Source organism: Amblyraja radiata, chromosome 3, assembly GCF_010909765.2.
Source record: "Amblyraja radiata isolate CabotCenter1 chromosome 3, sAmbRad1.1.pri, whole genome shotgun sequence".
NCBI lineage: Eukaryota > Metazoa > Chordata > Chondrichthyes > Rajiformes > Rajidae > Amblyraja > Amblyraja radiata.
In genome coordinates this window covers 63,761,482-63,784,222 of record NC_045958.1, presented here as the reverse complement: position 1 = coordinate 63,784,222, position 22,741 = coordinate 63,761,482, and the positions used below count along the sequence as shown (strand labels likewise).

Sequence of the window (22,741 nt, the reverse complement as noted above, 5' to 3'; positions counted from 1 at the left end):
CACGTTTCGGGTCGAAACCCTTCTTCAGACTAATGTGAGGGTAGGAGGGGCAGGGGGAAGAAAGGAAGAGGTGGAGCCAGAGAGCTGAGGGAGAGCTGAGAAGGGGAGGAGAAAGTAAGGTCTACCTGAAATTAGAGGTCAATGTTCATACCGCTGGGGTGCAAACTTCCCAAGTGTTAGGCGCTCCCCCCCCCTGGTGAATGCTATGTACTTACCTTTCTCTGTTTCTCTCCCGAGTACAGGCCTCGCGGCTGTGAGTCTGGAATCACACAGAGAGTGGTGAATCTCTGGAACTCCCTGCCACAGAGGGTAGTTGAGGCCAGTTCATTGGCTATATTTAAGAGGGAGTTAGATGTGGCCCTTGTGGCTAAGGGGATCAGAGGGTATGGAGAGAAGGCAGGTACGGGATACTGAGTTGGATGATCAGCCATGATCATATTGAATGGCGGTGCAGGCTCGAAGGGCCGAATGGCCTACTCCTGCACCTAATTTCTATGTTTCTATGTTTCTATGAATCAAGGGGTTAAAGGCTGCTGTACATGATTGGCCAAGCTGCGTCAGGTGACGGGTGACTCATCTGAAGCTTAAATACCAGAGTTTCCCAGGATTCTCTCTCTTCTTCGTAGATCCTGACTTATGAGCAGCCTGCTGGTGTGAGCTGAGGAAGGCCTGGCCACATGGCATAGAACTTTGTGTACTTTCACCATTACTTGTTAACAAATATTGAATTGGGACGGATAAGGGCTGACCTTAGTGTTTTCGTGTATTTTGTTTCAGGGTTATATCTCTTTAGGCAGGTTTTAGAGTCTCTGGTTCGACGGTCCATTACGTGGCTGGCTGGAGCACTGTTTAATTGTTTGTTAGTCCATCCATATCCCTGACTGGGTTGTTTGAATCAGGTTTGGGTTTTGTGTTCCATTGAATAATTAAAAGATTTTTGAACTTGAACCTGGTTTTTGAATTATGTTACGCGGCTCTGAAGTACCTGCATTCGGGAGTCGTAACACCAAGCAAAATATTTTCAGGTAGTCCTTACTTTCTCCTCCCCTTCTCAGCTCTCCCTCAGCCCTCTGGCCCCACCTCTTACTTACTTCCCCCCCCCCCCCACCCTCACATCAGTCTGAAGAAGGGTTTCTACCCGAAATGTTGCCTATTTCCCTCGCTACATAGATGCTGCCTCATCCGCTGAGTTTCTCCAGCATTTTTGTCTACCTTAAATGCATCAGATTTCATTGTCAGCCAATGAGTTGCTTGTGAATATTGCAGAAAGTCTACTTTTGGAAGAACAAAGAAGTTGTACTTACCACAGTGCTACCATTCTGCATGTTGTGCAAATCTCTGTGAGCATGAGCACAAAAATCAACACAAGCCGTCACTCCTGAGAAGGGATGTCCCTCTGCTTTGCCCAGCCGACAATCTGGTGCTCTCTGTTCAAATTCAACCTGGAAAGGAAATATCAATCTTTATTCATTGGCAATTGAATGCTATTATACAGAGTACATCCCTCCCACCATGGTCCTATTTTCTGCCATTCTCTACAACCGTTTAGGCTGTTCAATCACATCTTGCATCAGCAGTCTGGAGCACAAGAAGTGATGTGGAAGATTACGATTTTCATTATAGACAGGGAGTGAATATTTTCTGATTTCAGAAAAAAGGACAAATTTGTTTTCATCGGCTTGACCACAGCTTCCTATAAACGCACCACTTTTGTATTCACTGGACATGTGCCAATTGGAACACAAATACAATTACACTGCAGATCCTTTCATTAGACTGCAAATGAGGTGGTTAACAGACCCAGAATCCTGAATTTCCTGCATCTTGACTCAGCAGGTACCTGCTATACATAACCCTTCTGGTGTTTGTAAGTGCAAATCACATATTCTGTTAGAAACACTGTGAGGGAGGTGGCCATTAGGTACGTCTCCATCACCAACAGCAGATGAAATTAGTAATCACTCGGAATTGTGAAAACAAAATTAGATCATGAACATCATCATAATTCTCCTGTTTGCAGGATATTGAAATAGATACAAAAATAATCTAATTTAACTACCGTCTGAGACTGGGTATGTTACCAATTAGGTATTTCCTCTGCCAGATAAATGTAGATTGAGCCAACCCAGACAGCCAGGATTTAGAAAAGCTACATTTTCAACCTTTTGCAGTGTGCAGAAGGGCCGATTAAGATTTACAGGGCAGAGATCTTATTAAACCAGCAAAATGTCTTTGCTGATCTGCATTGTCTCCTGGATAAGATACGTTATCATTTTTAAATTCTCTTTGATTTCAAGTCCTTCCATTGCCTTGCCACTTCAAATATTTTAAATTTCCTCTTGTCCTTTTACAATATGGGCATGCCTTCAACTGCAAGTTCACATGCTCTGAAAAGCCTTCTCGAAATTCTTCTTCCTTTGTATCTTGACATTTTGATTTGTACTAGTACCATCTGTAGCTTGGTGTCAAATATTGTTTAATAACCATCCCAAATACTCTTCTCCTTTGATCTCCGCATGAATTGAAATAATGGTAGGTTTTCAGGGAGATTAAGAATAAATATGATGGAAGATTTAATGTTCAGCATTATGGAAGGTGTGATTGAAAGAAATGCATGCATTTTTATAGCTCCTTTAATGACATTGATCATACCAAATGTTTGAGAAAGAACTGCAGATGCTGCAAAAATCGAAGGTAGATAAAAATGCTGAAGAAGGGCCTCGACCTGAAACGTCACCTAATCCTTCGCTCCATAGATGCTGCCTCACCCGCTGAGTTTCTTCAGCATTTTTGTCTACCTTTGTCCATACAAATGCATCTTACTGGACTTTGTGCCTTTGTAAAGGGGATTAATAAAGTATTTATCTATCTATCTATCTATCTATCTATCTATCTATCTATCTATCTATCTATCTATCTATCTATCTATCTATCTATCTATCTATCTATCTATCTATCTATCTATCTATCTATCTATCTATCTATCTATCTATCTATCTATCTATCTATCTATCTATCTATCTATCTATCTATCTATCTATCTATCTATCTATCTATCTATCTATCTATCTATCTATCTATCTATCTATCTATCTATCTATCTATCTATCTATCTATCTATCTATCTATCTTATAGCTATTTCTGAAGTGTAGGAGGTACAGCAGCTTATGTGCAAACAACATAATCCCACAGACAGCTATGATGATGACCAGGTAATCCATGTCTTCACTAATCTCGATAGCCAGGATACTCTGGGAATTACATTCTGTTCTTGCAATCATGGGACATTATTACACCTCCCAAGCAGGGAAGTCACCGCCTCAGCTTACACCTCATGTGGAGATAACATCTCTCACAGTGCAGCACCCTTCAGCGTTACACAGGAGAGTCAGAGGTTCTTGTGCACAAGGTCTGGAATGCTGCTACTGCCCACAAGTCTCCCACTCAGAAAGGCAAGTGCTGTCCACAATCTCAAATTACACTCTTGTAAATGTGGATCTGAGATGCGAGGAGAAATTTAACTTTTCGGTTATTGCATCAGGAGATAAGAGACTCTTCCGCCTTATTGTGATCTCGCTTTTGAATATGAGATTTGTAACAATACAATACAATATATACAATACCGTTTATTTGTCATTTGAACCTCACATGAAGTTCAAACGAAATTTGGTTTCTGCAGTCATACAAGAAAAGAACCAAGACACACACCAACACAATTTACACAAACATCCATCACAGTGAATCTCCTCCTCACTGTGATGGAAGGCAAAGTCTTGTCTCTCCCCTGCTCTCCATTCCTCTCCCGAAGTCAAAGTCAAAGCCCCCGGCGGGCGCTAGCAAGTCCCACCGCGACTTAAAGCCGCGCCGTGCGATGTAAGGCCCTGCTCCGGGTCCCGATGTCGGAGCCCCCGGCGGACGCTAGCAAGTCCGTGGTCATTTAAAGCCGCGCCGGGCGATGTAAGGCCCCGCTCCAGTTCACTCTCAACCCCGCAATTCGAGCGGGAGAAGTCGCCGTTGCCGGTGCCCCGCAAAGCGGTCTCCCACCGGAAATCCGCGAGCTCCCAGTGTCACCATCCACCGGAGTCGGGTCGCAGCAGCGCGCCACCGCAGCTCTCCACGCTCCGAAGCTGGCCAGCTCTACGATGGTAGGTCCGCAGCTCCGCAGGCTCCGTGACTTGAGCTGTCGTTCCGGTTGGAGGCCGTTCCACGGTGCTAGGCCCCAACGGCAACGGAGACCCGACAGGGAAAGGTCGGGTCCCCGTACAGGGAAGAGATCTAAAAGTTTCCCCCACCCACCCCCCCGCCCCCCACACATACACAGTCAAAAAACCACCACAAACTATACCCTCAACAGGACAATAAAATAAAAAAAGACAGACGGACTGCAGAGGCCGCTGCGACGTCGGTCGCGCGGGCACTCTTCACAGTGGGCACTCTTCGTGGTTGTCATGGGGGCATGGAGATATACAGTATAGAAAGCCCTTCAGCCCAACATATCCATGTCAACCTTTTTTACGAATCTACACTATCCCATTTGCCTGCACTAGATCTGTATCCTACAGTGCCTGAATTGTATCTATAAATGTCTCTGAAATGGTACAAGATTTCATAGGAGTCTGAGGGGAAACTTTTTCACACAAAGGGTGATGGGTGTATGGAACAAGATGCCAGAGGAGGTAGATGAGGCTGGGACTATCCCAACATTTAAGAGGCAGTTAGGCAGGTACATGGGTAGGACAGGTGTGGAGGGGTATGGACCAAATGCGGGAAGGTGGGACTAGTGTAGCTGGGACATGTTGGCCGGTGTGGGTAAGTTGGGCTGAAGGACCTGTTTCCACACTGTATCACTCTATGACTAAGAAACCTATGTACAGCCAAGTGTGAATTCAAGTTAGCGACATCCAACAACCACACAGATCCCCGACAATTATAGCAATGCTTATCTGCTTTAATGGTCTTACAAAGTGAAGTTAGGCAGTATCGCTGATGAGCTCAGTGTATTCTATGCTCACTTTGAACAGGTCGGTGAACTGACGTCATCCTCTCTGACAGCCTCGGGTGCACCTGTACCCACGGTCACCGTCACAGATATCAGATCGGCCTTCCTGAGAGTGAACCCGCGGAAAACAATGGGCCCCAAATAGAATCCCCAGCTGTGTCCTCAGAACCTGCTGGGACCAGCTGACAGGAGTAATCGTAGACATCTTTAACCTCTCTTCACTCCATTCTGAGGTTCCCATATGCTTTAGGAAGACTACTATTATCCGGTGCCCAACATAAGCAAGATAGCCTTAATGACTAAAGTCCGGTGGCTCCGACATTTACAATCATGAAGTACTTCCAAACAGCCTTGATCAGCCTATTGACACAACACGTCCACAGCAGATACAATCTTCCTTGTCTTACTCTCATCACTGGACAATAAGCACCTACATCTAACTCCTATTTGACTGTTGCTCTGCCTTCAATGTCATAATCATAACTAAACTCAGCTCCATATTCTTTGACCCAGGAGTCAACACCCTCCACTGCAATGGGATCTTAGATTTTCTGACCCATAGGCCGCAATCAGTAACTATAGATAACAAAATATACTCCACAATAGTTCTCAACACTATATTCTGCACTCTGGTTATTTCTCTCTATTGTACTCGTGTATAGCTTGATTGTTCTCATGTGGTATGATTTGACTTGCTAGCACACGAGCAAAGTTTTTCACTGTATCTCAGTTCACGTGACAATAATAAACGAATACAAATACTGATGGGGTGGGCGGCGCGACTCACGTCGCAGCGGCCTCTGCAGACCGTCGTGTCTTTTTTTATTTTCTTGTCTCGTTTGAGTGTAGTTTATAATGTTTTTTTAACTGGGTATGTGTGGGGGGGCGGGAGGTGGGGGGAAATTTTTAAAATCTTTTCACTGTACGGAGGACCCGACCTTTTCTCTGTCGGGTCTCCGTTGTCGTTGGGGCCTAGCACCGTGGAGCGGCCTCCAGCCGGAACGACCTGGGGATCCAGTCGCAGAGCCTGCGGACTACTCACCATCGCGGAGCTGGCCGAGTTCGGGGCGGGAGGAGCTGTGGTGGCGCGCTGCTGCGGCCCGACCCCAGAGATTCGGAGACACCAGCTGCCGGCCCGGTGGACGGTGACACAGGGAGCTCGCGGGTCCCTGGTGGGAGACCGCTTTTCGGGGCTTCTGCAACGGAGACTTCTCCCGCCCGAGTTGCGGGGTTGAGGATGACCTGGAGTGGGGCCTTGCATCGCCCGGCGGGGGCTTTGACTTTGACATCGGGAGGAGAATGGGGAGTGCAGGGGGGAGATGGGACTTTGCCTTCCATCACAGTGGGGAGGAGATTCTCTGTGATGGATGTTTGTGTAAATTGTGTTGTGTCTTGGTTCTTCTACTTGTTTGTATCACTGCGGAAACAAAATTTCGTTTGAGCCTCAGTGAGGTTCAAATGACAACAAATAAATTGTATTGTATAACAATACCAATATTGATTGTATCTGACTCCACTACTACTTTGGTATCACGTTCAAGATATCAAACAGATAGTATGTGAAATCAAAACTTTTGAGATTCTGCATCTACACCATAATGTTCCACCAGTGTTGTTGATAATTGATACATTTACCTGATTATCTGAAAGAGTTGTGCAAATAAAATTAAACAACCACTCACTTGATTATTGAATGCATCAGGAGCAAGCCTCTTATAAACTGGTGTCAATAAACTCGCCAAGTCTTGTAGATTTTCCTCCAGCTTCTCCTCCTGAAAAGCAAGGTAACAATTTCAACATGGAGAAAATTTCTACCACTGAAAGATTTAAAGTTCACTGCCTCAAGGGAATATCACACTTCGACAAGGAAGCAGCCCAAGTTTTTTGGGTAAAGAATTATAACGGGTACTCCTAGTTTCCAAAGATATGCATCATGCAACAAATTACATCTTTAAATTGTTCTTTATGTTTCATGGTTGAAAGATTAGAAACCGATTAACAATCTCGCAATAGACAATAGGTGCAGGAGTAGGCCATTTGGCCCTTCGAGCCAGCACCGCTTTTCAATGTCATCATGGCTGATCATCCCCAATCAGTACCCCGTTCCTGCCTTCTCCCCATATCCCCTGACTCTGCTATCTGTAAGAGCCCTATCTAACTCTCTCTTGAAAGTATCCAGAAAACTGGCCTCCACCGCCCTCTGAGGCACAGACTCACAACTCATTGTGAGAAAAAGTGTTTCCTCGTCTCCGTTCTAAATGGCTTACCCCTTATTCGTAAACTGTGGCCCCTGGTTCTGGACTCCCCCAATATCGGGACCAAGTTACCTGCCTCTAGCGTGTCCAAACCATTAACAATCTTATATGTTTCAATAAGATGCCCTCTCATCATTCTAAACTCCAGAATGTACAAGCCCAGCCGCTCCATTCTCTCAGCATATGACAGTCCCGCCATGCCGGGAATTAACCTTGTAAACCCACGCTGCACTCCCTCAATAGCAAGCATGTCCTTCCTCAAATTAGGGGACCAAAACTGCACACAATACTCCATGTGTGGTCTCACTAGGGCCCTGTACAACTGCCGGACCTCTTTGCTCCTATACTCGACTCCTCTTGTTATAAAGGCCAACATGCCATTCGCTTTCTTCACTGCCTGCTGTACCTCAGTGACGTGCGGTGAGGTCAATGGCTGGGGAGGCACTGGCTTCTACTCCATCCTAACTTAGTTGTCTGTGCGTGATGTGTGTGTGTGTGTGTTAGTTGTCTGTGCGTGATGTGTGTGTGTGTGTTAGTTGTCTGTGCGTGATGCGTCTGGGAGGAAAGGATTAGTCTTATGGTCACTACCTCCTAATGGCTCATTAACCTCAAGTTCCTTTATCAAATCCAGTTCATTATATAACACTAAATCCAGAATTGTCTTCTCCCTGGTAGGCTCCAATACAAGCTGCTCTAAGAATCCATCACGAAGGCACTCTACAAAGTCTCTTTCTTGGGGTCCAGTACCAACCTGATTTTCCCAGTCTACCTGCATCTCCCATAAATCTCCCATAACAACCACAGCATTACCTTTGCTGCATGCCAATTTTAACTCCTGATTCAACTTGCACCCTATGTCCAGGCTACTGTTTGGGGGCCTGTAGATAAGTCCCATTAGGGTCTTTTTAGCCTTACAATTCCTTAGTTCTATCCATACTGACTCCACATCTCCTGTTTCAATGTCACCCCTTGCAGGGACTGAATTTCATTCCTCACCATCAGAGCTACCCCACCCCCTCTGCCCATCTGTCTGTCTTTTCGATAGGAGGTATACCCTTGGGTATTCAGTTCCCAGCCCTGGCCCTCTTGCAGCCATGTCTCTGTAATTCCCACAACATCATACTTGCCAATTTCTAACTGAGCCTCAAGCTCGTCCACTTTATTTATTATACATCGCGCATTCATATACAACACTTTGACCTCCATATTCACGTCCCCCCTCGCACCGCTCGCAATTGGCCCTGACCTTACTCTTTTATCCCTTCTCGAACTTTCCTTCCAATTAATTCGAGAATCTTTTGTAATTTTTCCTGTACTCACTTCCCCTTCAACTCCATCTTTATACTCCCAATTTGTCAATCCCTCCCCCCCACTATTTAGTTTAAACCCACACGTGTAGCCCTAGCAAACCTGCCTGCCAGAATGTCAGTCCCCCTCCAGTTAGTGTAACCCGTCCCTTTTGTACAGGTCACCCCTACCCCAGAAGAGATCCCAGTGGTCTATAAATCTAAATCCTTGCTCCCTGCTCCAGCCCCTCAGCCACACATTCAGATCCCCTATCTCCCTGTTCCTGTCCTCACTAGCACGAGGTACTGGAAGCAATCCAGAGATAACCACCCAAGAAGTCCTGCTTTTCATTCTCCTTCCTAACTCTATGAACTCACGTTGGAGAACCTCCTTCCTCTTCTTCCCGATGTCGTTTGTGCCCACGTGCACAACTACTGCCGGCTGTTCACCTTCTCTCTTGAGGATGTTCTGAATTCAGCTTGTGACATCCTGAACCCTGGCACCAGGGAGGCAACAGACCATCCTCGCATCTCGTCTGCCGCCACAGAATCTCCTGTCTGCTCCTCGGACAATGAAGTCACCCACCACTAGGGCTCTGCCCGACGTCGGTCTCGCAGGTCGAGTCCCATCTCTAGGATTGGAGCCACCGACGTGTCCGCCACTCGGACTGGAAGCATCAACTCGCCCGACAGTTCCCAAGAGGGCGCACCTGTTTTCATTAGGCACAGCTACCTGGGTCTTCTGCACTCCACGGTTACCACCCTTTCTCTCAGTCACACACCTTGGTTCTTCCCGTATCCTTGGCGTGACTACCTCACTGTAGGTCCTGTCCAGGAAACTCTCGTTTTCCCAAATGGCCCTGAGGTCATCCAGCTGCTTCTCCAGTGCCCCAACAAGGTCCTTCAGGAACTGAAGCTGGATGCACTTGCCACAGTTGTAGCAGCCAGAGGCTCCATCCGTGTCCCTGGGCTCCCACATTCTGCAAGCCTCACACTGTATCATCTGTCCTGTCATGTGTTCACCGCGTCCCGTCCTCTCCACCTTTTTGCGTAGCCTCCTCTCCGAATACTCTCGAACCAAAGACTCACACTTTACTCACGGCCACTCACTAGAGCCGCCTTGCTTGTACTGACTGATAAATTGCCTAATTTACAAATTTACAAACCAAATTCCTCAGTTTTAAACATTTTCCACTGTGACTTACTCACCTTTCCCACGTGTTTCAGCCAATAAGCTCTTCTCCCTGCTTCTCTTTGATTGCTGCTTGTCCAAGATCCACGTAAGCAATGTACCTTCCATGACAGTACTACCTTTATTCTAACCAGCAGGATGGTTATGAGACAAAGGAGTTTTGAAGGTTGCAGCAACAACCAGAAATCCTCAGACACTGGATGTGGAGCTGCCATCACCACCCACTGAATGGGCAGAATGGGCTGCAATCCCTGCAACTTCTAACTAGTTGTGAAAGAGACTTGAATCTGGAGCCTGTTGCTTGAAACTTTGAATGTTCTCCCTCAGTGCCACGTCTGCTCCGTAGTTCAAATTGTGGGCAAGTGACGCGTGTGTTTTTCAATGCTCTAAAGCCACCTAAAGCCTGTAAATCCTGTAAAGATCCTTTCCTGTGATGCTGTTCAAGAGACAAGGCATTGTGCTTGAATCGCCTTTTAACAGAATTCCACCAAAATTCAGCTCCATGTATCATTAGCAGTATGAGTTTGTCAAAACAGTGAGTGGGCAGATGCACACCCGGTTACCACCCACCTCATTGGGATCATCGCCGAGCAGCTTAAATTTCCGGGGAGCTTTACTTCTGGCAAACTTGCATCCGTTATAGTACATACTCCAGGAGCAGCCGAAGGAAAACGAGGCTCCACCGGTGTCTTGATTCAGCCCTTGGCAAGCACACGTCCGTCTGCATAAAAAGGTCAGTGTCAATCGTGTCGCCTTTTCATTTGGCATTATCATCTGAAATGCTAATATATCATCCCAACTTGGATACATATCATGATACTTTGACTGGCACTTGGTCAAAATCTTGTAATTCCTATCTGACAACATTTGTAAGTGCACCTCACCACATAAACAGACTCACTGCACACGCCAACCCTCCTTCCATAGTGGAGTACTTCACTGTCATTCAAATGAGACAAGTGCCACAGTGGTAGAGTTGGTGCCTTACAGGACCAGAGACCCGGGTTCGATCCTGACTACGGGTGCTGTCTGTACGGAGTTTGTACGTTCTCCCCGTGACCACATGGGTTTTTTCCAGGATCTCCGGTTTCTTCCCACATTCCAAAGACGTATAGGTCTGAGGTTAATTGGCTTTGAGGTTGTCAAAAATTGTAAAATTGTTCCTGGTGTGTAAGATAGTGCTAGTGTACAGGGATCACTGCTCGGGGTAGAATCGTTGGGTCGAAGGGCCTGTTTCTTTGCTGTATCTCTAAATTAAACTCAACTAAATTAAACTAAAGGGCCACTTCTCAAGGCCACTAAGGGTGGATTACAAACATCACATACTTCTCAGGATGATTAAAATAAATGTTTGAATTTAAACACAAGCGATTGATGTGACCATTATTAGGAATTTAGGTATGTGCCTAACACCTGTGGAGTTTGACTGAGACCCTGTCTTTTGATATTTTACAAATCTGGGCGTTTCAAACACCCACTTCGTCAGCTGTGGTTCTTGCAGTCCAGCAGCTGCCTCTTCTACCTTATGGTTCACATTGAAAGTCTACAAGTTGCAAGTACACCCCACATGGTGTTCTGACCAAAATAACGGAGAAAAATCACATGTCCTGTTTGTTGAGTGGGATGCTTGACCTCTCAGAACATGCGTAGAAAACTCAGTGTAACTCAAGAAACTGCCCAGACATCACAGCTCTCATTATGAAAAATGCAAGTGGTTGGCTCAACACTTTAAGCAACTAAGTTGTCTCCTCTAACCTCGTCTACAGTATTCAGTGTTCCTGGCGTGATGAGACCAAATGCAAACTAGGTGATAACTCAGTTAACCTCGCACTGTTGGAACTGCCGGTTGCTAACCATTTTAACACCTATCCATTCCTATACTGCCCTTTCTGTCCTGGGCCTCTTCCATTGCCAGATTGAGGCCACACGCAAACTGGACCTTGTAATTTCATATAGCTTAAAACCCAATGGTATGAACATTGAATTCTCCAATTTAACATAACACCCTCTCCCCTTATTTCCTGTGCCATGTAAGCATCCATTTCTTCTACTCTATCCACCTTTCCTCTCCCCTCTCTCCACCCCCACCCCATCTCATTCCACATAACTCTCCCTCTAACTTTACACTTCACTCCTCTCCTTATCTGACACTTTTTTGTCTCCTTTTCATCCCTAACCTTTGTACAGCCATCTGCCAGTCCAACTCCCCTCAGCTGTATCCACTATCGCTTCGCTTGCCAGGCTTTGTTCCCCTCGCACCTATTTTCCAGCTGTCACACCTTTACTATAATCAGTCTGAAGAAGGGTTCCGACACCTATCCATGTTCTCCAGAGATGCTGCCTACCCATTGTGTTAATCCAAAACTCTCTGATTTTTCAATTCCTAAAAGTTCGGACAGTGATCCTTGCTTATCTCTGCTCAGCTGGGTCTCTGTTCCTGGGGAGCTGACTCATTCAATGTTTCTCATCCATTTAAGATAGCCGGTAATTTATTCTTTCACTTTAAAGTAAGAATTGTAATCCATGCAAATTCCCTCTCATCCTCAGGATGTTCCAGCGTGATGTAGCCCCAAGGATGTATTTTTATAGCACATTCACTGAGGTTACTTTTGCTTCCTTCATTAATTTTGTGGATCCGGCCTTTACTGCTCTTCACTAATTGCCTTGAGCAGATGGTGCCTTCTTGTATCTCTGCTGTCTTTGTGGTGAAGCTATTCCCATGGTGTTGTTCGATAAATGTAGCTGACAATTTGTCCACCCGCGATTCTATACACAGTGAGTGAGATAATTGAGCAGATCATGTCAGTTCAGTGATAAATATATTTGCCAGTACAAATGAAGAATTCACTTATCATAGAATCATAGAATCATAGAAAGTAGGTGCGAGAGTAGACCACCAGGTCCGTCGAGCCCGCACCGCCATTCACTCATGGCTGAACACTAAACAGACACACTTACCCACAAACAGTAGACACAAGACACAGAACACAAGACACTACCCTCCCCTTTATACCGCTATCACCCCTCTCCACCCCAAGAACCGCGTGATCTCCTGGGGGAGGCAAAAAACCGGATAAAAACCCAGGTCCAATTCGGGAAAAAAATCCGGGAAATTCCTCTCCGACCCCAATCCAGGCGATCGACACTTGTCCAGGAGATCACTCAGGTCTTACTATACTAACCATACCTAGGTCCATATCCCTGCCCTCTCCCCGTAGCCCCTTATCCCCTTGGCAGCTAAAAAACCATCTATTTTTGACTTAAATATATTTAACGTTTCTGCTTCCACTGCTCCCTGGGGCAGTGAATTCCACAAACTAACCACCCTCTGGGTGAAGAAGTTCTTCCTCATCTCAGTTTTAAAAGAGCCCCCCCTCACTCTGCAACTATGTCCCCTAGTTCTAGCCCCCCCGATCATTGGGAACATCCTCGGTGCATCCACCCGATCAAGGCCCCTCACGTTATCGTTCTTTTAATTATGATATGTGATGTTTTAGCCACATGACAATGAAGTGCTTCTTTACAAGAGAAAGGAATGGGGAGATGTTGCTGTTCGGACACTTGTATGTTGGCTGGGGTTTGTGTTGAAAGGGCCTTCTGTAAACCCCATAAGCCTGTTGTGAAGGCTCTGTTTTTCTCAGGACTTGTCTCTCAGAAAGTGAACCGTTAGCCAATAATTATCAGTTCATTGCCAAATCCCAAGGTTCAGACTGCAGTGTAATCCCAAATACCTTCATTGGCTTCATGATACTGCCAGTTTAATTCACCCAACTTCCAAAATCTAAATTAGATGAATCGAAATTCATTAACATTTTCACCTTGAAAATTTATTGTCAAAAAAAGCTTAAAACTACTGTCCATTTAAACATCCTTAAACGTGCTTTTATTTTTTACGAGACTTAAATGCTGAAACTCTCCATGGCATAATCACAACTCTGGAGATGTGTGTTCCACGTTGTAACTGGGCATTAAGTTAACAAGGTGAAAAAAAACACTCTTTTCAAAATGTTAAATACTGGGAGGGTAATCTTTGCCCTCTGAACACAGGGCAAACATTGCCTGCAGGAAGATATTGCATCCATTTATCCCATGGTACCGTGATCCCTAAATTTAAAAGGAAGCCAGATCCTTTCAGAATCCCTTTAATCGCTGTTTAAATTACACCTTGTGTTCCAAATGGGAAGGGAACCACTGGAGAGATGGAGTGCCCACTAGCCAGTAATTCAACACAGCATTAGGGTGAGGCTGAGGGCAAGGGTTGTCTGGAACAGGCCTGGTTTTATCCTGGAAATTCCCAGAAATGTGAAAGGTGAATAACACATCCAACCAGAGGGATTTTAATATGGAAATTGCTGCCGATCGCTTCTTTAGAAAAAAAACCCCTCCAGGTCCTTCATTAAGCAGCTCAAAAGCCTCTGTTGCAGCTACTAGTACTCACGCTTCCCTTTCCAATTAGCAAAGTGACTGCCTTGAAATGTGGGAGGTGACGGGCATGGGGAGAATCTATGTCTTCCGGCACCAATGGAAAGACAAAGCAATTCCAGTCCTCACAGCTTACTCCATCATTTACTGAAACATCTCAGGGTGAGTGTGCACATTGTTATTCATTGAGGGTCGGATCAGTGCTGAATCTTGACTATTGTCCTTTTTAAAAATGTGACATGTATTTGCACAAAAATGCTTATTAGAAGGATCGACTGTAAAATCATTGAGCTACCAAGACCCTGTAAAGATATTTTCAGCACTTTATCTTGATCGCAGCCTCTTCTGCTGTGGCAAATGCCTCCAGCAGTGGAAGTATGGGCAGAAATGACAAGTCGTTTATCTCAACAAAAGCAAGTACAATGTAATGTTTTACATGAGACTAGAGAAGTAACATATGCAGGAAAACATGTTGCAACTTGGGTGTTCCCGTGATAGAGCTTTGCAACGTAGAACAGTGCAGAACAAGAACAGACCCTTCGGCCCTAATGTCTGTGCTGACCACAATGCCAATTTAAACAACATCTGCCTGCACATTTCATATCTGTTTATGTGATTGTCTAAAGACCTCTGAAATGGTTCTATCCTATCTGCTTTCACCATCTCCCTTACATGACCTTAAAACATATTACCCGCTGTGTAAACAAAGTTTGCCTCAAATCACCTATAAAGTTCCCTCTCTCACCATAAAACTGTGCCCTTTTTTTTGACCCTCTGAGGTTCCTGGGTTGAGTAAAGTTAACTCTGGGATGAATACAGTGCAGGTACTCATTATTCGATAATCCTGTATATTTTATGTTCCAGGACTCTGCTCCAATCGGGGTGTTAGTCAAAATCAATGAATGAAGCAGTCAAATGACCGGGAGTTGGCAGCTTATGGTCATGGAAAGACAAGCGCCAAAGGTATGTCAGTTTTAACTCATTCATGTAAAGTGATGTTGATCGATGGCCTATTGATTTTCCATCCCACTGTGAGTGCTGACAGTGAACGACAGGAATCGCTGCACCTATCAGCAGGTTCACGTGCGTCTCTTTTAACCTCATCTACTGCATCCAATGTCCCCACTGTAACCTCCTTTACAATGGCAAGACCAAGCGTAGATTCGACAACTGTTTCGCCAAACACTAGCGCTCGGTACGCCAAGGCCTACTGGATCCCCCAGTTGCTAATCATTTTAACTCCCCTTACCAGTCCCATACTGATCTTTCTGTCCTGGGCCTCCTCCATTGCTAGAGCAAGGCTACACACAACTGGAGGTACAGTACCTCTTATTCCACTTGAGTAGCTTACAACCCAATGGTATGAACAATGTATTCTCCAATTTTAAGTAACTCACCAAAACCAACCCCTCCCTCTTTCCCCCGTCCTCTTCCCTGGGCCCCACATTGACTCACACACATTTCTCCCCTCCCCATTCCTTCTTCTGGCATCACAAATCGCAGATCTACTATTCGTACCTCGCATCATTAGTCCTTTCATCTCTTTGGCTTTGTCCAACTTTGCCTATCAAAAACCCGCCTCACCTGTATCCACCTATCCCAGTGCCAAGCTTTGTCCTGCCCCTCCCAGACTTTCTCACCCCCATCCCCACCAAATCAGTCTTAAGAAGGGTCCCAACCAAAAACATCACCAATCCATATTCTCCAGAGATCCTGTCTGATCAACTGAATTACTCCAGCACTTTGTGCCTTTTTTAGGGGAAGTCCTGTGTGTAATGAAAATGTGAGCCTTCATATAAAGATTGTGTTCACATTTCTGCTGTCCATAGCACATGTGTGAGCGGCTGGACTCACAAGCTGGCCGTACTAGTGGGCACATCTTGAGAAACCAAAGGAAGCTCCCAGACCACAATCCCACAATGCACCTTGTGCACTCTCCTGCCTTCTGATGTCTTGAACAATTGTCCCGTTGCAACATAAAACGATTTCTCGCTTGTGTATTGCATTGTGTTCATTGATGCTGTACTTGCACATTGGAGCCTTGCCCAAAGAGTACATAGGTCCTGAAGTTGGAACCCATCCAGACCACGGCACCAGTCAACTAAAGGTCAGTGCTGTGCAATGTAATGCTTCAAAGTCGAGCCGCAAATCAACTCCGTAATACTTGAAATATGTAACAAAGTTCTGTCCAATTTTCTTTCATGTTGCATTTATTGAGGCAATGGGGAATGGAGTCCACTCAGTGCCACATCTGGAGCAGCAAAGCAAAGCTCCTTCTACTCTTCAGTAACACCACCAGCCTCAATATGGTTGTTTGCCGTAATAAAACCTGTCTTAAACCGAGCTCCTCATTCCACACCGGATCCACATAGCAATTGATAGAGTAACCATTCAGCCCAGGTCCCAGAGGTAAAGACCGGCTACTTGGCTCCCCGGCTCTGACCCATTTACAATCAGCATCATGCGGTGAAGATATACAAATGACTGTAGAATGTGGAATTCCTACTCTTCATTCAGAGCACATCTGCGGCTGGTCAGGGCGCCATGCTTCCTCAGGGTTTCTGTGAGCTCCATGTACAGTCTGTCAGCAAGTGGCAAAGCGATTCCTTCCCACACCAGGATGAGCACCACGAGCACTGCTGTGTCACACGTGTGGCCGGCTCGCTCCCGCACCAGGCAGAGCAACTTCTCATCAACGCAGCTTCGCCGAAGCACCTGTCAGCAGCAGAAACAAATCATGATTGAAAGTTCAACCCACCTCGTGTAAAGATTCTGGACTGATTCGGGATTTATTTGTGCTTAGAAACACAAGCTTTAAGACCAGACGGTGGCCAGACAGTAGAGCCTAAACTTAATTGAATTAGATCATTGCTGATTTCTCCAATGCAATTGGATCAATCCTTCTTAAATCTTGCTGTAATATGGGGGATACCAGGAGAAATATGTATCACAGTTTAGTTTAGAGATATAAACAACAGAGTCCATGCCAATTATTGATCATCCGTTCACACTAGTTTTATGTTATCTCACTTTCTCATCCACTCCCTACACACAAGGAGCAATTTGAAGTGGGCAAAAAACCTACAAATGTGCATTTTGGGATATGGGCGGAAACTGGAGCACCCGGAGGGAACATATGCCGTCACAGTGAGAACATGCAAATTCCACAATGGCAGCACCTGAGGGCAAGATCGAACCCTGTGAGGTAGCAGCTCCATTGGTTGATGTGTGCTGAAATGTATTCCCTGACATTCAATAGCAGCATTCAAAGAAGTTTGATAGGGAAATGTTGTTTATCCGAGTCAATGGATTCAATAGACATCTTTGATCAGCATACACCATTATTTAAATGAAGATCGGACAACAATCTCCAAGGACCCAACCTGGTTGAAACTGTGGAAAGCAAGAAGTTGCTTCCAAAATACCCAACTTCTCCAGAAGCTGTGCAGTATGAGCATTTCAACGAGAGATTCAGTGTTGAAATGTGCAGAACAGTATTTGCATGATATTTGGTGAATAAACTCTCCACTAAACATTGGGTTAGCCACTCAATTGTAAATCTTTGAAGTCTCTAAATCGTTGCACATAAACTCTCCAGCACTGTAAAATGTTACTTTCTTTTTGTTTCATACTCAACCACTCAGTCAAAATCCAATTCTTAGACCCTTCTCATTATCATCAATCAGTATGTGATTTGACATTGAATTCAAGAGTCTAACTTGCTCTGACCCTATGCAGCTCATCAGCAATTTCTCATTCTGGTTTAAGTGATACACAGTTAACACAGACCCCAGATATTCTGCAGAGAGCACCAGACTTTTTTAGATTGTGGGTGGCAGGGACCTTTAGGTCAAAGCCCAGGATAAGTTTACAGGAAAGCACAAGTGTAACATTTTCGAGGATGTAACTAGTGGAGTGGATAAGGGAGAACCAGTGGATGTGTTATATCTGGACTTTCAGAAGGCTTTCAACAAGGTCCCACATAAGAGATTAGTATACAAACTTAAAGCACACGGTATTGGGGGTTCAGTATTGATGTGGATAGAGAACTGGCTGGCAGACAGGAAGCAAAGAGTAGGAGTAAACGGGTCCTTTTCAGAATGGCAGGCAGTGACTAGTGGGGTACCGCAAGGCTCAGTGCTGGGACCCCAGCTATTTACAATATATATTAATGATTTGGACGAGGGAATTGAATGCAACATCTCCAAGTTTGCGGATGACACGAAGCTAGGGGGCAGTGTTAGCTGTGAGGAGGATGCTAGGAGGCTGCAAGGTGACTTGGATAGGCTGGGTGAGTGGGCAAATGCATGGCAGATGCAGTATAATGTGGATAAATGTGAGGTTATCCACTTTGGTAGCAAAAACAGGAAAGTAGACTTGTATCTGAATGGTGGCCGATTAGGAAAAGAGGAGATGCAACGAGACCTGGGTGTCATGGTACACCAGTCATTGAAAGTAGGCATGCAGGTGCAGCAGGCAGTGAAGAAAGCGAATGGTATGTTAGCATTCATAGCAAAAGGATTTGAGTATAGGAGCAGGTAGGTTCTACTGCAGTTGTACAGGGTCTTGGTGAGACCACACCTGGAGTATTGCGTACAGTTTTGGTCTCCTAATCTGAGGTAGGACATTCTTGCCATAGAGGGAGTACCGAGAAGGTTCACCAGACTGATTCCTGGGATGTCAGGACTTTCATATGAAGAAAGACTGGATAGACTCGGCTTGTACTCGCTAGAATTTAGAAGATTGAGGGGGGATCTTATAGAAACTTACAAAATTCTTAAGGGGTTGGACAGGCTAGATGCAGGAAGATTGTTCCCGATGTTGGGGAAGTCCAGAACAAGGGGTCACAGTTTAAGGATAAGGGGGAAATCATTTAGGACCGAGATGAGAAAAACATTTTTCACACAGAGAGTGGTGAATCTCTGGAATTCTCTGCCACAGAAGGTAGTTGAGGCCAGTTCATTGGCTATATTTAAGAGGGAGTTAGATGTGGCCCTTGTGGCTAAAGGGATCAGGGGGTATGGAGAGAAGGCAGGTACAGGATACTGAGATGGATGATCAGCCATGATCATATTGAATGGCGGTGCAGGCTCGAAGGGCGAATGGCCTACTGCTGCACCTATTTTCTATGTTTTTGTATATCATGTTCGTCTCTTCCCAAAACTCCAGCCTGACCTATTACCAACCAAATGCAAATCATGTGTAATGGCTCATCTTTTTCAGATCTTGGAACTTGGAGGAGAAATAAAATTAACTACTCACCCATTTTGCAATAGGGCATCCTTGACTGCTTTTGCCCTCTCTGCCTGTATACACAATTTTCTCGATTCTTATAGCACTGCCTTTCTTGCTAAACCTGGCAGGGGGTCAAAAGCATTAACCTGATGATTAGCACAGAACCAGAAATATTTTTTTTAAACAGTCTAGCATTTGATTTCTGATCTCCTTAAAGACAATCCATTCAGTAAATGCATGAATCAGGAGATTCAGGTACCAAAACAGCACCCAGTTTACGGCGAATTTCACACACAACGTCAAAACATCACAGGATCCATTTGCTTCAGAATGAGAATTCTATCAATTTTAATGTTCCTGGATATCGTGTAAAATCCACTGAACGCAGAACACAGAAAATAAATGTGCAAGCAGAATTGTCACAATATAGTCACAGAGGATTCCTGTCTCCACTAATTATAGGTTACTAATAACAACCGTTGTTGGTAATTTTAATGGTGTACTTACTCACCAGGGAGGCAACTGTTGTAAACAGACCTTTCCTGGCATTTAGCCCCACAAGGTTTAAATATCCATTGACAGAGGAAGATAAGCTCATTACAAACCAAGGTTTATGATGGCAGATGCATGGTAGATGCAGTTTAATGTGGATAAATGTGAGGTTATCCACTTTGGTAGCAAAAACGGGAAGGCAGATTATTATCTAAATGGTGTCAAGTTGGCAAAAGAGGAAGTACAACGGGGTCAATGAAAGTAAGCATGCAGGTACAGCCAGGGCCAGCCTTAGGAGGTGCGGATTGGGAAACATTTTCATAGAAATATAAATATATAATTATAAATGAGATATTCAGGCACGTGCCGTGAGTAATTAGTCCGGGTAGGCAGTCAGTCAGCTTTAAAAGTTACGGGTAGGGCAGCAGCATTGTGAAGGAGGGGTCCTTCACAACGCTGCTGCCCTCCCCGCAACTTTACCCCTGGCCAGACTCCCCACACGCTGTGAAAGGAACTCTGCCTCTCCCCCTCCCTCCCCCCCGAGCAATGCGGCACCCGCAGAGGGAACGGACCAGGAGCCACCACGGGCCAGGACTCCCCCCCCCCCCCCCCCCCTCCAACAGAAAGGAACCGCAGATGCAGCCGTCACCGCAAAACGTCAAATTATTCCGGGAATGCCGAGGCGACAGGGTGAGGGAGAGAGAGTGAGAGAGCGAGAGAGAGACGAGATGGGGAGTGGGAGAGAGAGTGCGCGAGAGAGAGAGAGAGAGAGGGAGGGAGGGAGAGAGTGAAAGACAGAGAGACACAATGTGGGTCGGTAGGTGAATGACTTTACCTGCACACCAAGAAGAAGCCCGTGCTCGCGGTCCGGAGCCCTCAATCATGAAGTGAGTTTTAAGAAATTCTCAATGTGTCATCAATGCATCGATCTTACCATCGCTCGCCAGGGGCTTTAACATCGGGAGAAGAATAAAGAACAAGGGAGAGACAAGACTTTGCCTTCCATCACAGTGAGGAGGTGTTTGGAGATTCACTGTGATGGATGTTTGTGTAAATTGTGATAATTGTGTGTCTTGGTTTTTTTTCTTGTTCGTATGACTGCAGAAATGAAATTTCGTTTGAACTTAGGTTCAAACGACAATAAACGGTATCTTATCTTATCTTATCACATTGAATGGCAGTGCTGGCTCGAAGGGCCGAATGGCCTACTCCTGCACCTATTGTCTATGAAGCTGAACATGTTGTCAATGAGTCTAAATTAGAACATTTTACAGATTAACAAAATCACACAGTGTATTACAGAGATCAAAGATTTCAATATTATGTCATTATACCTGCTTTCCATGAGCTCTCGAATTTGGGCTACATTACGGCCTGCTCCAAGGTGCGTGTAGTAAGGACCTTCATCTTTTTCAATGATTTGCTCTGTTGAATCAAATGAAAAAAAACTAACATTATAAACTAACATTTCAGAAATTGTCTGCACTGGTCATGGGTTCATCAATTATTAATCAGTAACAAACCAAAAGTCACATCTGTCAAACCAAAATTCAAAAGTCTGCAGAAGGGTCTCGACCCGAAATGTCACCCATTCCTTCTCTCCGGAGTCAGGGGATATGGGGAGAAGGCAGGAACGGGGTACTGATTGGGGATGATCTGCCATGCTCACATTGAATGGTGGTGCTGGCTCGAAGGGCCGAATGGCCTACTCCTGCACCTATTGTCTATTGTCAGATGTGCTGCCTGTCCCGCTGAGTTACTCCAGCTTTTTGCGTCTATCAAAAGTCACATCTCTCAGTTAAAAAGAAATGATAACTAGAATTCTAGATTGTGCAACTGAGAATAGGGAGACTACCTGCAGTATCACAATCGGCAGTCCAGGTTCAGCGTACACAGGATGCACTGAGGCAGAAAGTTGTGAATTGCAGACTCTATGTAGGAAGGTGGCATGTTAAACGGAGGTTTTAACAGCACACTCAGCTTGACATTAAAGCATCTTCCAGCACCACTAAAAGAAGAGCAGGGGGATTCTCTTTACTATGTTCCTATCGGGAGAAATGTTGGTCACTGTTGCCAAAAAGCCTGTGTAAAAATCAGCTGATGTTTGCACATCTGGATCCTATGACTTCAGTGGAACCAAATATATGGACATGGCAGCTAAAGTTCTCACACAGTCATCGTAACAGTGACCAAAGAGGAACCACCCCAGGACATTGCGTGTAAGAAAGAACTGCAGATGCTGGTTTCTATCGAAGGTAGACGCTAAATGCTGGAGCTGGATTCCAGCACGTTGCGTCCACCCCAGGACATTACTTTTATTGCAGTTGGAAATTGCTATTGACATTTTGTCTGCTATTTTTCATAGATATATTCTGTGTTTTCTCTACTGCAACATAACAGCCTTTTAAAGATCATGCAATCCATTAAAACATTTTCTCATGACGTAAGGCTTGGATAAAAGCCAAAATGCCAAAGCTTTGTTTCATTGACATGGTTGCCAAAAAACATTCCTGGCAGATGAATGGTGCTCTCCAGCTAAGATCCAAAATCCTGACCTGACCTTGGCAATAGAATACTCCAACTTGGCAACAGATTTACTACTATCCCAAGATGTCAGAGATTTTCCCCACCTTTGAATACGGAGTTCATGAATGATACTAGCAACAACTCGAGGTATTAAACAAGTCTATCAAGTGACAAGTGTGTTTAGCATTTCAGTTCTATGGCCTTAGCAGCAAGAAAGCTGCCAGCCTAAAACTAAAGTTCTCAATGTTTCAGTTCCCCTCATTCTTCAGACTATAATCTGCATGTACCAAATAATGTATGGTCAAACACAACTTGTAAGACCATAATATGTCT

General features: G+C 45.0%; 1 protein-coding gene across 1 annotated transcript in view; it reads right to left on the bottom strand.

Annotated features, from left to right (window-relative positions):
• The window catches only part of LOC116971094 (methylcytosine dioxygenase TET2-like), a 118,733-nt gene that overhangs the window by 13,069 nt on the left and 82,923 nt on the right, over positions 1–22,741 (bottom strand). Inside the window, exons 4-9 of the mRNA XM_033017930.1 lie at positions 21,217–21,307; positions 19,418–19,511; positions 16,662–16,870; positions 10,304–10,454; positions 6,683–6,772; positions 1,305–1,442 (exon numbers count right to left, since the gene is read on the bottom strand). Of these exons, the coding sequence (XP_032873821.1) occupies positions 1,305–1,442; positions 6,683–6,772; positions 10,304–10,454; positions 16,662–16,870; positions 19,418–19,511; positions 21,217–21,307 (773 nt within the window). The remainder of the gene's footprint in view (positions 1–1,304; positions 1,443–6,682; positions 6,773–10,303; positions 10,455–16,661; positions 16,871–19,417; positions 19,512–21,216; positions 21,308–22,741) is intronic.